The sequence below is a fragment of the Mya arenaria genome, chromosome 8, assembly GCF_026914265.1.
Source record: "Mya arenaria isolate MELC-2E11 chromosome 8, ASM2691426v1".
Classification (NCBI taxonomy): domain Eukaryota; kingdom Metazoa; phylum Mollusca; class Bivalvia; order Myida; family Myidae; genus Mya; species Mya arenaria.
This window is the reverse complement of record NC_069129.1, coordinates 48,526,496-48,541,121: the sequence shown is the minus strand read 5'-3', so window position 1 is coordinate 48,541,121 and position 14,626 is coordinate 48,526,496. Positions and strand designations below refer to the sequence as shown.

The 14,626-nt window shown below is 37.8% G+C and overlaps 1 protein-coding gene across 2 annotated transcripts; it reads left to right on the top strand.

Moving 5' to 3' along the window:
• Window positions 1–6,505: 6,505 nt before the first annotated feature.
• On the top strand, window positions 6,506–13,314 carry LOC128242387 (uncharacterized). 2 transcript variants are annotated; one of them, XM_052959521.1, is made up of 3 exons: window positions 6,506–6,618; window positions 6,900–7,803; window positions 11,896–13,314. In XM_052959521.1, the coding sequence occupies exons 2-3, from the start codon at window positions 6,900–6,902 to the stop codon at window positions 12,723–12,725; spliced, it is 1,734 nt and encodes a 577-aa protein (XP_052815481.1). In that variant the 5' UTR covers window positions 6,506–6,618; the 3' UTR covers window positions 12,726–13,314. The 2 variants fall into 2 exon arrangements, with proteins under 2 accessions (XP_052815481.1, XP_052815482.1); XM_052959522.1 differs by lacking the exon at window positions 6,506–6,618 and adding an exon at window positions 6,700–6,805 and having other exon boundaries at window positions 6,887–7,803.
• Window positions 13,315–14,626: the final 1,312 nt, after the last annotated feature.

Below are 14,626 nucleotides of genomic sequence, written 5' to 3'. Positions count from 1 at the left end.
ATAGAAATAAAGTTTACAGTTAGGAAAATACCAAGCGGGGTATCTTTCGAAACGAACACATCAGGCGCAAAGGACTCCAAATGACATTTGGTCCGCGGAAGGGGTGGGCTCGTGTCACGCCCGGGTGATTTTTTTCAATTGTAAGCATTGAAAGACTCGATTTCCAGTGAGTTCAGGTTTTGTTTTCATGTTTTTTTCTCTAAACCTTTTTACATTTCAAATAGGTGTTAGATCTAAAACTAATATCGTTTGGTAACATTTATTCACTGAGAAAGAAAATGCTAATATGATAAAACAGTAATACACATGTTATGGACACGTTTGTAAGCACACATTTAATACTAGTATTTTCTATTTCTGTACCAAATACAAACAGTCACAAATAGTCACAAATTAATAAATCACACACATTAAATTCATTTTAATCAATTAGAGTAATCATGCCATGGTGACCTGTATATTCAATATCGTGTCAGACATGTATTAATATATATGCGCGTAGCTTCATTTGAAATACAATTTAAAAAAAAATGGTATCAAATTTGGCGGCCCAATTGCCGTTACTAGCTAGAATATTGGGACCGCGGCCACGGCCCATGTGGTACCAGCTCCTACGCGCCTGAACAAACTGAGAAAATCTCGAACAAACATTACATGATTTTTCGAATAAGTGTAGAGCACTCGAACAATGGATTTTTGAAAGTAAAAAATGGGTAATTTATCTGCCTATAGTCGAGGCTGATATTTCTTAGCATTAAAGGGTCTGCAACCCTGCTATTATAATGAAGAGAACTGGTTATTAATTTGCATTAATTTAATAATCATACATAATTATATGCATGAATTTACATTACATGCACCCTAACGATAATTTACCAAGATATCGCTCCATTAAATGAAGTAACCCTTTGCCATGACAATGATATACATTGGAGGATTGTACATAGTTTCATTATACATTTATGCTTGGGTTCACCATAAGTAGGACACTGAAGTATTTTAGGCTTAAGATAATGTCAAAGATTCTAATGCTGGAATTTCTGATGTTTTGAAGCACAGAATCTATGGTTTTGGGTCACAAAGGGTAAATTTTGGTAATAAAAATAATAACTTGAAAAAAGATTTGGCGTCAAACCTACCCCTTTTTAAAGATGCACTCTTATACCCATGTAAGATTTACCATAACTAATACGATTGTTTAAAAATACCAAAAAGGATGAATAAATGTCAAAACAATGGTTCTTATGAAGGATACCGAGTTATATTTGAAAGAAAGTTGCAGAAAACACGGTATTCCAACCTGATACGACTATTGTTAATCACAGGAAATCTTTTAGCATTCACCAATCATTTAATATTTTTGCGTTTTTAGCCATTAAATACACGATAACAATCGTGCTATCAGTAAGTTATACTTTCCATATATGTATTATTCAGTAAGTAGTTAAAGGTTTATCGCTTAAAATGTATGTTTCTTATACATGGGTATGAGTTGATTTTGAATAAGAGTGTCACTTTAAGGCAGGTGACCGGAGACAGAGCTTGTTTGCCTACCTAAAACTTATACCTTTTAAGTTATTATTATGGTGTAAATATTTGCAATAAATACACATGTATCGACTTCGTATATAAACACAAATCAATCGCGGTACTCGATAAATATGGTATAAGCCAACCATCACAAATTTAGTGCAACGCAACCTTTTACAGTAATCAATCGGAACACCTCGGCCGTCGTTTTATGGCGGAGATGGTCAGGGTGTTCCGATTGTAAACTAGTGTAAAATGCGGCCCAAGTAAGGCCCTATGATATTTGTATACGGAAAACACGGCCCTTGCGGGGATCATGTAAAATGTTTATTATTTCTTAATTCATTGTTAAATTTCGTTCGAGCGTTCCGACCGTAAACTTATTTGGTAATAGTGTGAATAACTGTATAGGGTAAAACACCGCCCTATTGGGTGATATACGACTCTATAGATATATTGAAAAAAAAAACTTTATTCATTGAAGTTCGGCTTATGAAAAAGAAAAAAAAATGCATAAGAAATTCCCTACCAATACAGCTATCAAATTACAGTATTAAAATGCTTTAAAATATGCAAGTTTGAAAAATGACCGTAGATTTCACAGTGTTTGGCGACAAAGTTTTTCAAATGAATATCCCATGGTCCTATTTGTTTTATCTAAATTTATTTTCGAAATTAAGAAAAAAGTTAAGGAAATATATTATTCAAAATCGTAGAATGCTGGCGAAGTCAACCATATATAAGAATATTTATAAAGTTGTCATGGATCACGGCTATATTTATGCTAGCTATTCTTATGCCTTGGCCCAAAATGATAATTTTTCTATTTGTGTGAATCAATTAATTCCTAATCACCCACTATTTAGGAATCAATTTTATGATTGCCTTTGTGACATTCTATTTTCGGCATTAAATTTAATATCTTGTATTTCTTTCCCGCTGTGCACTTTTTTATGATGTTGCTTATTATGATGTTAAACGTGTCGGAAAATAGCTCATTTGTTAACACACGTGTATTACAAATAAACATTTCTTGCCTTGTTCTGGTGATACAAAGGAAAGTGCCGGTGCTTTAAAGAACCAAGCGGTTGCATGCTTCGCACACGGATCTCTTGTCACGGATCACTCTGTTTCTTCAAATGTTCATATAAATTGACTGAGAAGTGCAGTCACTGCTATCTCATCTTACTAAGTTCATTAACCACAACACATGTAGTGATAGCATCATGGCAGTTCAAAGTCATAATGCAGCTAATGATAACGGGCAGAACTTGATTAAATAAAATAAACATAAGCGAAATCTAGCGAAATTCCATTGAACTGTTTGATTTACATACGTACAACGCCTTATCTGGACAATTACCTAATTGATTTACTAAGAATAAGTGTCCGCCCAGTGTTATCTTGTATATTGACAGCATAGTCTGACCAAGCGCTTCAAAGACCACGACCCCAACCAGTGATACAGCTCTTCAACGACCAAGTCTGTCTTCACACGACCAGGCGCTGGAACGAACATGACTCAAACCCCACGAGCCTATGTTTCAACGATCATGACTCCAATCCCGCGACCTAGCGCTCCAACAACAACGTCACTCATCACACGACCAAACGTTTCCGCGACCATGACTACATTTCCGGATCCTAGCGCTCCAACGACCACGTCTCTCATCACACGACCCGGCGTTTCAACGACCATGACTCCAATCCCGCGATCTTATGCTTTAAAGACAATTTCTCTCTTCACACGACCCAGCATTTCAATGACCATGACTCCATTCCCACGTCCTAGCGCTCCAACGACCACGTCTCTCATTACACGATCCAGTGTTTCAACGACCATGACTCCAATTTCGCAACCTAGCGCTCTAACGACCACGTCTCCCATCACACGACCCAGCGTTTCAACAACCATGACTCCATTCCAGTGTCCTAGCGCTCTAACGACCACGTCTCTCAATGCACGACCCAGCATTTCAACGACCACGTCTCTCAATGCACGACCCAGCATTTCAACGACCATAACTCCATTCCAGTGTCCTAGCGCTCCAACGACCACGTCTCTAAATGCAAGACCCAGCGTTTCAACGACATTGACTCCATTCCCGCGACCTAGCGCTCTAACGACCACGTCTCTCATCACACGACTCAGCGTTTCAACAACCATGACTCCATTCCCGCGACCTAGCGCTCTAACGACCACGTCTCTCAATGCACGACCCATCATTTCAACGACCATGACTCCTTTCCTTCGACCTAGCGCTCTAACGACCACGTCTATCATCACACGACTCAGCGTTTCAACAACCATGACTTCATTCCCGCGACCTAGCGCTCTAACGAAAACGTGTCTCATCACAAGCCGATGGTTTCAACGACATTGACTCCTATCCCGCGACCTAGCGCTCTAATGACCACGTCTCTCATCAAACAACCCAGCGCTGTAACTACTCTGACTCTAACCCCGCAACCTAGCGCTCAAACGACTACGTATCTCGTCACGCGACCCAGCGCCGGAACTACCATGACTCCAAGGCCGCGAGCCTGTGTTTCAACGTCCATGACACCAACTCTGCCATCTAGCGCTCCAACGGCCACGAAACGAGTCCCATGGACCAGTGAAAAAAACACAATGGAGAAACAATGTCGACTTTGACAGAATAATGAAATCGAAATCGAAGGTCCATCTAGAATGAACATACTTGATAATGTGCATACTGGAGAGATTCTGAGATTTAGAAGTTGTTATTTGTCGTAAACAAAGAATATCGAGGGATATATGTGGACCAAGGAAGCAAACATGTAAGAATGACAGACGGAATCTGTTAAAAAACGCCATGCAGAATGTTAAACAAATGAACCAATGAGGTCGGTGTGACCCACGTTGGGTTCTTCGTTGTCCGAGTATATTTTTTTTCTTAAATGAGGGTTTACAGTCAAATCACACAACGAACAGGTTGACGTATAACGTTTCCCGAACAACCGCTTTGTTTTTTTCTTCAAATTTGCCTGGTAATAAATTGTCCTCATTTGGAGGTCGGAGGCAGAATGTCCTTGGTTGGAGGTGTTTCGTTCGCATTTTTTGGGTGTGTCAATGTCCCTGGTTGGCGGTGTTTTGTTAAAAAATGATTACGTATTCAAACCCCTACCCAGATAGCTTTAAGTCCGTTTAACACATTGACGTAATTATTTTTCGAAATGACACCCTGGAAAATGGTGTCCTCATTTGGATGTGAAATGTTGCGTGTCCTCAGTTGGCGGTGCTTGCAAGTATGTGTGTGCGCGCGCGTGTGTGTGCGTGTGTGTGTTTGTGTATGTGTGCCCAAGAGCGCGTGTACCTGAGTGTGCGTGCGCGCGCGTGTGTGTGCGCGCGCGTGTGTGTGTGTGTGCCCGCGTGCGCGTGTGCCTGCTTGTGCGTGTGTGTGGTGTGAGTGGCGTGATTGCATTCATGCGTGCGCTTGCGCCTGTGCGTGAGTGTGTCTATATATGTTTTGCTGTCTTTATAATCACTTGTTCAACATCCTCCCTAAATAATCATTTTGTAAATGGCCGAAGGCAAATGATGTCGATAGCCAATATATTTTTAAACTTGTTAATAGCACAATATTGAAAAATGTCGCAAATTATGCTCTATCGCCAATTACAGTAAGAAACGGTATTGAAAATTGAATGAGTTTAGCCTTACAGAATTCTGTTCGTAATCGATTATCTGGTTTTATTATTAAAATGAAGTAAAATAACTCAGATACTGTAGGCGTTTTGATAATGTTAGTTTAAATAAATTGTACTTAATACAAATATCAAACATTGTTAGATGAATATCTTACCACTAAAACTTGGTATAATATGTTAAAATATACTATTTCAATGCATAATATTTAGACAGGGGAATTGGTTTAGCAAGGTGTAGAAAGATATGAAAGGTTATCTATGGGAAAAGGGAAAAGACGGGGAAAGGGAGGATGGATTGAGAAAGTGAGAGGGATGGGCAAACGGAGGGGGGATGGGAAAAGGGGATGGATTTGGGAAAAGGAAAGGGATGGGAAAAGGGGAGGGATGGGAAAAGAGAGAGGGATGGGGAAAAGGAGAGGGACGGAAAAGGGAGAGGAATGGGGAAAGGGAAACTATGGGAAAGGAATCGGTAAAAGAGGAGATGGCTGGGGAAAGGGTGAGAGAAGGGGAAAAGAAGAGGGCTGGGAAAAAGGGGGATAGGGAGAGGGATATGGAAGGGGTGAGAGAAGGGGAAAAGGAGAGGGAAAGGAAAGGATGAAGGGTAGGCTAACGTGTAGTTGATTGGTTTAAGGGGGGGAGAGGTAACGGAAAGAGATGGAGATGGTGAGAGGGATAGGGAAAAGAGTAGGTCTGGGAAAAGGGGTGATGATAATTATAGAGAGATGAATGGGTAAATGGACAAGAGATGGGGCAGGGGTGAGTGACAGGGAAAGGGGGTGGATGGGGAGAGGGAGTGGGATTGTAAAGGGGGGTCGGGAAAGAAACAGTGTTAAGGAAAGAAGGAGGGATAGGAAAGGGAGAGGGATTGAAAAACGGAGAGGGATGGGGAAAGGGAGAGGACGGGGAGTGGGGGAGTTGGATGGGGAAAGGGGGACAAATTGGGAAATGGAGAGGGGTTCGAAACTTATAATTCGGTTCAGCCTGTTCACATAATGATCGGTCAATAAAGTCCGGAGATGGTTATAAGGACGGATATCGAGTTTAATTTGAAAGAAATGAGCATAAAACACGGTATTTCTACCTTTTGTATCTAAAGTTGACCAAAGTAAATATTTAAGCATTCACCAATCATTGGTCAATATTTTAGCGCTTTTCGCTATTAAATTCAAGGTTACAATCTTGTTATCAGCAGATAATATTTTCCATGCATTATTTAATAAATAGTTAAAGGTTTATCAGTCAAGATTTATGTTTGTAATTCATTCATATGTATTGATTTTGAATAAGGGTGTCACTTTAAATTGCAGGTTTACAAATGTTTTAACTTCGTGAATCGATACAAAGGTTACCTATGAACATGAGCAATGGGTGAAATGAATTTACTTCCTTGTTGAGTTTAAGATCAACAAAATAAAGGTAAATATTACGTTTATTAAATTATTGAGAATTGTTTAATATAACCGACATTAAAAGCAAGATGTTGTGTGGGGAAAAATAATAAAATAGCACATTTGAACGATTTCTTATGCTTTTCTAAATTAGAACATCGATCACTACTTTCGTTTTGAAAATGATTCGTATAGACATTTTATGTTTGTCTAAGGTCAGTTATTAACTTAATCGTACTGAATCTTAACGTTTTCATTTGAATGAAACAGTAAGCTTATAAAAGTGATTCATATAGTTTGTTTACATAGATGGAGGTACCCGGGAAGAAGCGTGACTCCGACCTTGACAAGTGTTCCGCTGACGCAACTGTCTTCTGCCAGCCGTGTGGAGAAGGCGGTAAACGTGCTGTGGCCCAGGGCTTCTGTCAGACCTGCGAGGAGTACATGTGCGCTCCCTGTGTCGAATACCATAGGAGATTAAAGATGTCCAGGAACCATATTTTGCTTTCAAAAGATAAGATGCCATCCTTCTACCAGTCAACGAAAAAATCAGCTATCGCCGACAAGGAGTATTGTAACAACCATCCGATGGAGATGATCAAGTTTTATTGCCCGACCCACGGAGCCCTTGGATGTGATGATTGTGTCGTACTCGACCATCGCAGCTGTAAAGTTGACTATATCGCCGATGTGGCTAAAGAATTCGTCACTGGAAAAGAATTCAGAGAGCTGGAACCATCGATTAAACGAGTTGAAGATCTTTTATCCGCGTTCATTAGTAACGTCAAGGAGATTTTTGGCGATGTCAAAAACCAGTCTAAGGTTGAGATAGATAAACTGAGGAAGTTCCGGGCAGAAATAAACACATACCTGGACCGGCGCGAGAAGGAGTTGCTCGACAACATCGAGAAAATCAAGACCGAGGATGAGAACGTGTTGATTGCACTTAAGACCGATTGTGAAATGATGAAAACTGGACTTGATGCCATGAGGAAGGAAGTGACTTCCGGTGACGTCTCGGTGAACCAGCAGTACGTGGCGGCAAGGCGAGGCCGGAAGGAGCTACGGGGGATTCGTGACGAGATGGAGAAGATAGTTGGTAGAATGAAGGCCCGGAAGTATCAGTTTACTAAGAACGTGGACACGGAGCGGCTGCTTGGATCGAAAATGGGCCTTGGAACACTGGACGTTGCGGGAGAGTTTCGAAAGAATGGTATGTTTAAGTTCACTTTACATGCTTAACTTTACCTTAAACATGAGCATTTATAGGTGTGTAAAATTGTATGTGGTTTCCCAATAGTTTTTCCTTAATGTCTTTTATTGAGTTCTTGTTCATAATAGCTGTACAAAGCTATCATTGCTTAAATTATGACACCATAGTTTAATAGTAAAACGTTTAATACAAGATTTCTTATCATTAATAAGTTTCGGCTGCAGTCAATTTGGTAAACCAGCTTGGTTTTAAGAACACTGTAAATAAACATAAGTGGGCCTCGCAGCGAATGCCAACTCTCGGCTCGTCTGTCTTTACGCTGCAGTATAACTCCTAATCCATATACACCAAGATGGGGGAGGAGGGGGATTGAGTGCAACCGACAAAAACACAATTTTGAAGATCCACATGATTTTATGAAAGTTAATCATCTATTGAACATTCTTACAACCGTTATTAAAAGTAAAAGGTATAGAAAGCTGTTTAAGCTCAATAATATATAACGTAATTAAACACACCAAAATAAATCAACTAATTAAACATGAAGATAGTTCATGGCTCACAATACTGTAATTTATGTTACTTCAAAACTTGCAATATTTTATGATGAAAAACAAGCATTAAAATAATCTGCATCGATTTGTTGAGAAAAGTTTAATTAGACATCAAACTTCAGACAGTACTGATGAATAAGACATAATGTCAAGTAATGTTTCACTATACTTGCACATGTATATTAGGTCACATCCCAAGAAAAGTATGTTGCCGGTTTATACATATTAAGCTAATAATGCCTACAGTGGGCGTTTGTCATCATTTTGCAATCCTATCTATACAATGACACTTGTTCGTGGCACAAAAGCAAACTATAATCGTTATTAAGAAAAACAATGACATATTCTGATGAATGATCATGTAGAATACGTTACGTTGTAAAAAGATACGTTACAAACACTTTAAAAGTAAAGATGACTAGAATAAATGACTAAACAATTCTCTCATCACAACTCTATTCTGTTATGCAAGTTTAAATACAAACAAATCTGCGGCTTCAAAATTTTAAGATTTATTACAAAAATATGAATCTGCATATAAAATAAGTTACTTCAAATTTCAATAACATGACTTGACATTTTGACTAGATAATACAACACTCCTAAATGTTTAATGTTAGTGGACTAGAAATATACATTATATTCTAAAACGGATATAATATTGCATATGTATATTATAGTTTACGTTACCACTATTAACAAGTTTATAGTTAACCATGCAACATTACTATCAAATTTTAATTGTACAAATTATGACTAAAAATGTTCTTTGCACCCACAAAAGTTTGTTACTTTACGTGTAGTAATCTAACATTACATAAAACAATTTGACATTTGTAAACAGAATGTGTCATATACGTGAGAATATGTCTACACGTGTATAAAATTCAATACTGTTATACGAGTTTAAAGAGTAACGGTAATCTTGATTTTTTTTGCAGAATGTGTCATATCTCATCTTGTTCACCTTTGTATATATCGGTTTACCATTCAGCAGACAAAGAGTTTGTCTGCCTTCAAGAAGGTGACTACGTTAAGACAGTGTAGCTATTTGGTATTGGTATGATTCTTTTCTAGGATTTAAAGGACTGCAATTGTTGTATCACACCTTTTGAAGCTATGCATGGATAGTACTACTGAATAAATATATATTCTTTTCTGTTTTTAGAAACCTCATTAACATTAAAAAGTCGCCGCTTGTTACCTACACAATTTTGAACAAAAACGGGGATACTTAGCTCGCAGCACTAGGACTGTGTCTGGAGCTCTAACAGTGACCTCGTTTATGTCTGCCACTTGTTAGGTGTAAAACAATGCCTCCTTGAGATATATTTCTACATTGGCACCTTCAAGACTTGTACGACTATAACACATTTCTCTTAGAACAACAGCAGTATCACGCTTTTCTGCAAATTTGTCAATTTTACACTTGTCATGAAGTAGACATAGCAGTTTTGACATTGCTGTACATTAAAGCCTTCTAATTCGTAAGAGTTCTTGTTTTGGGACCAGATATCAAGATTATTGGCGTAGTTTTTGTTTTGCATTCAAATGATTTAAATGATTCAGGGAAATCAGAAAATCAGACAGCTCTTTAACCGTAGGCTTTAAAGTGTTGCATTGCCAGCATATTTGTGGGTAACATCCGCACATGGTTTTAAAAGGCGTTCCGTCAGCAGTTACTAAGGACCTTATAACTTGACCAAAGAAAAGGGGCAGTTTTGTTCACATTTTGATTGTTAATTGAGTCTTCCATAGTTGACTGGCCCGCTCCATGAGCACAATTTTAAGATCTAATTTATTTGACAGAATTTATTTTTTTCCACTTATTTATCAATTGATGTATTTGTTTGTATATTGCATTTTAATGAAAACCAATGTTCACTCGGTATTTATTTACTAAATACTATTTAGTATGACTTGAATATATCTCTTTTATATGCCATTTTACAATTTCAATTGAACTAATACATATTTCTTTATATAATTGCAATTTAACATTTATTTGTTTGCAATTCTATTTGATTTACTTCATTTTCATAAGTAACGAAATTATAGCACCGTAGGTTATATCACTAGTTCAAATTAGAAATAAAACCAGAATATAAAGTGCGTGTAACTAAAGTGTTTGATTTCGTTAAAAGTATTAATCATTCATTACCAGAATGAATCATTATTGAGCAAATTATAACTGTTAGTAACGTAAATTAGACACAAGTTTTTTGTACTATCAAATGAACGTTTAAATCGTCTAATCCATGTTTAAAATATGGAATACCTCTTTAATCAAGCAAAATGACATGACTTTATTTGTTTAAGCACTCTGTGTAACATATTATTTTAGTAGAAGCGTTGTTTTTTAAGTGGCATTTTAAAAGTAACGTAATTTACACCAATAGAAAACCTCCACAGAACTTTAGAACGATTTTTCCAACTTTTATCTCATAAACGATCATTATACATAGAGGAAATAGAGATAAATCTATAAAAAAAATAGGTAACGTAGTTTAAATGTCCGTTACGCACTTATGCCATTTCCCTCAGAGCGTAAACAAAGCATACTTTGTGGCTCTTTGCTTTTTATGCTTTGGGAAAATTATTACTTAACAAATTGTCCCTGGTGACAGCTAGGGGAGGGGTGGGGTCGCTCTAAAGACAATACGTTCTTACTGTTAGTTATATACCAAGGCTTTCACAACTCCCCGATCTTTTCCATCAAACACATTAAAAAAATACATTTATTTTTCTGTTTGAAATACTTTTTTAAAGACAATATCTCCTGTTTTGATATAAGCTGACTCTAAGTAGCGATTAAGACCAATTTAGTGCTGTGTTTTATATGTCAAACATCTGCACCGGGAGCAAATATATCCACGATATGCAAATTTGCACTTGGGGTATGTTTTGGAGGCATTTATATGACAATCGAGAAAAGTAAATATTTTCAATAAGAAACAAAAGATATAGTTTGCCGGCGAATTTTGACAGGCGTTATTACTTTTATATCAATTGTGTTACTGTAATTATTTTATCTCAAACATTCACTCTAAATCCCCAAAAATAGAAACAACCGGTGAAACATGGGGCAAATTTGCTACCAAAAGAAAAAAAATGCATGTTTGCATTTATGTGCACACCTTTGCCCCTGGGGAGAATCTCATCACAAAAACTAGGTTAAAATATCCAACTGACAAAAATAAATCGTGTTAATAATGTGTTCTTTAGATATACAGGGAAACACGTACAGTGAATGGTTTTGCAGGCGTACTTAAGACGGGAACATTGAAACGATTTTTAATGCAACTCGTGAAATATAGCTTTTGGTGCTCAATCTGTGAATTTTATTACGTATAACACAAAAAATATCCTCTTATTCATTTCTATTTATTACCGGGTGTCCGTGTCCTGTTTGTTTAATCTAAATTTTCTAATTGAAAAAAAAAAATTGAAGCTGTTTTTCTAAAAAAAAAACAAGTTTGAACCATTGTCTCATTTAAGTTTATAAGACGAAAGTGAAAAATAATCTAGTCTTTTTCAGTTCAAGTTCCTGACCGCTCTACTGTCACATGGAAGAATGAAGCAGACATCAACGTCAGAGCGCCACAGGACCAGGAAACCTGCTATATTTCCGGCCTCGCCCTGCTCTCTCCTGGTCTCTTCCTTCTGACTGACTACGGTAACAACTGTGCCAAACTGGTGGACGTCACCACCCGCAACGTCACCTCCCGCATCAAAATACCACACTGTCCCTGGGATGTATGTGTGCTCCCTGATAACCAGGCTGCAGTCACTCTCCCGGGTAAGTCTATGATACAACTGCTGTCTACGAAAGGAGGGAAGTTGTCGCGTGGAAAGAAAATTAAAGTATCATCTGATGGTCGTGGTATTGCGTATTACAACAATAGATTATACGTGTCTTACGCATCAAACGCGAGTATTGAAATTATGACATTGGATGGACATGTTATCAGTACATTTCAAAAAGATGATGGAAGACATATTTTCAAATGCCCATACTACCTGACTGTGTCAGCTTCCACACCACCGACCCTGTATGTGTCTGACTGTACTGCACACAACGTCATCCAGCTGTCTCTAGACGGGAAGGCCCTAAGAGAGTACAGTGACAAGAAGCTCAAATATCCCCTGTCCGTAGTGGCGGTAGGTCCTGGTCAGCTGCTAGTGTGTGGGTATGGCAGCCACAACGTGATGCTGCTGACAGAGAGGGACGGCAAGATGACGGAAATACTGGGAGATAAGGACGGAGTGACATATCCCTACTCTGTGTCCTTCTGTCCCTACACACGTACGATAGTTGTCGGAATGTTGCGTAATGACTCATTAATGAAGGTGTTTAGTGTAAACTGACACTGATTCTTCTTAGTCATGATTGTTGTTTCTAAGGAAGAAATAACCATGCATTAAATATTTTTATAAACAACTGAAAGGTTAATGCAAAAACATTTATTTTACAATTTCAGCTTGCGGTTTTGATTTGTTGTAACCTTGTGCTATCAAACTGAACAACCATTTATATTAAATGTATTTTGCAGTTATATCATAACATTTTTACAAGTAACTATAAAGGATAGTTTTAATGAAAATTTCCAAGTGTAATTCCAGCTTCAATTTGAATAGACGGTAAATATTATAAAAATATTTTATACCTTCAAATTTAAGGTATCAAATGAAATGTACGAGTATTTACATTTAAAGAGTATTTATCTTGAGACGGTTGACTAAGTGATTTTGCCTTTTATATTTTAAATGTATGTAATATTTCTTCATTTAAACATGGCTTGAAAATAACCGAAGATTTTACTTAAATATTTGAATAAAAAATGATTATAAACAAGTCTTGGAAGTGTCGGTTGAGAAATCCTGTAAATATATGTTAGCTGATTGGGCTTTGTATTTATGTGAAAGAATCACTCTGTGTTCTTAATGTTTCGATGTATTTGTGATTTGGTCTTTATAACCATATATCATTTATTTTAAGCAATAATCAATAAAGAAAGGCAATAGCCAGTCGCAAATATGAATTCATTTATGTTAGGGCCATCATTTAAATATATCAGATTAGTGGTAAAAATTCCAGAGCGGTTAATTTCATAATAGCTTCATTATGGCAGGTGTCAATGGGATAATCCGAGAATAGCTAGAAGAGTCGCAGAATGACTCATATACTTACATTATTTTCACCGCCCCGATAGCTTAGTGGTGGAGTATTCTCTTCGGTTGCGGTAATTCGGGGGTTCACACACCGGCGGCGTCAAACAGGAAGACGATAAAACATGTTATCAGAAACTCCCTTGCCAAGCGCTCGGCATTGAGCGGTAAGTACGTATTGTGAAACGGGTACTGGTTCAACCCTGGGAAGATGACCCCGTGTTTCGAAGAGGTCTCTGCGCAAATAGACTAAAACACGGAACTCATGTACCTCAAATTGTTTCTCAAAAAGTCTTCTTATGTCTGGATTGACTGCAAACTGCAGTCACTTCCATCTCATGTCACTTATGGCATTTGAGAAACAATTCAAGTCGTGATGGCGTCACGACGGGGTTGAGCCAGAATTCAGCCAATAGGCGCGAGAAGACCTTGATAATCTAACAAACAAAGATCAGTAAGTTTGGGGCATTTTCTGCAAAGTGGTTCAAACCTGGAAAATGTTTTCCGGTTGAAATCTGAGTTTCTGAGAAATCTTGAATTTAGTATGTAAGATAGTTGGGAATACATATCCAAAGTTTCAATGCAATAACTCATGTATTTACTGAGATAATGACTTAAAGGTGCTTACATGCAAAACCTTAACCAAGGTGTGACGCCGACGCCGACGCCGACGCCACTGCCGACGCCGACGCCGACGCCAGGGTGAGTAGTATAGCTCTCCTTATTCTTCGAATAGTCGAGCTAATAAATAAGGCAACTAATCCTTCCATCCTTGCCAAATCTCTCGCATTTTGTCCTGCAACCATTACATTGCTTTTGAGACAAACAAAGAATTCGAGTGTCCGAGGCTGTATTAAAGTCGACTGATTCATACATTGGTATTCCAATGTATAATATATTCTTCGACTGTAACTCCACAATATTTATCACTGAATTGTTAAATCAAAACACAAAGGTTACACATGAATTATTTTTCCAATACCTTTACCTTATTACACTAGTGTTTTATGAAACACTTATTCAGATCGGCTTCTATCTACAAAGCATTGCCATTTTTTAACTATCCAGTAGGTGCCTGTTATGTTGCCGCTCAACAGACT

Coding starts and splice junctions, on each gene's coding strand:
- LOC128242387 (XM_052959521.1), top strand. CDS start 6,900: ATGGAGGTACCCGGGAAGAAGCGTGACTCCGACCTTGACAAGTGTTCC. Junction 7,804..11,895: donor GGGAGAGTTTCGAAAGAATG/GTATGTTTAAGT, acceptor AGTCTTTTTCAG/TTCAAGTTCCTGACCGCTCT.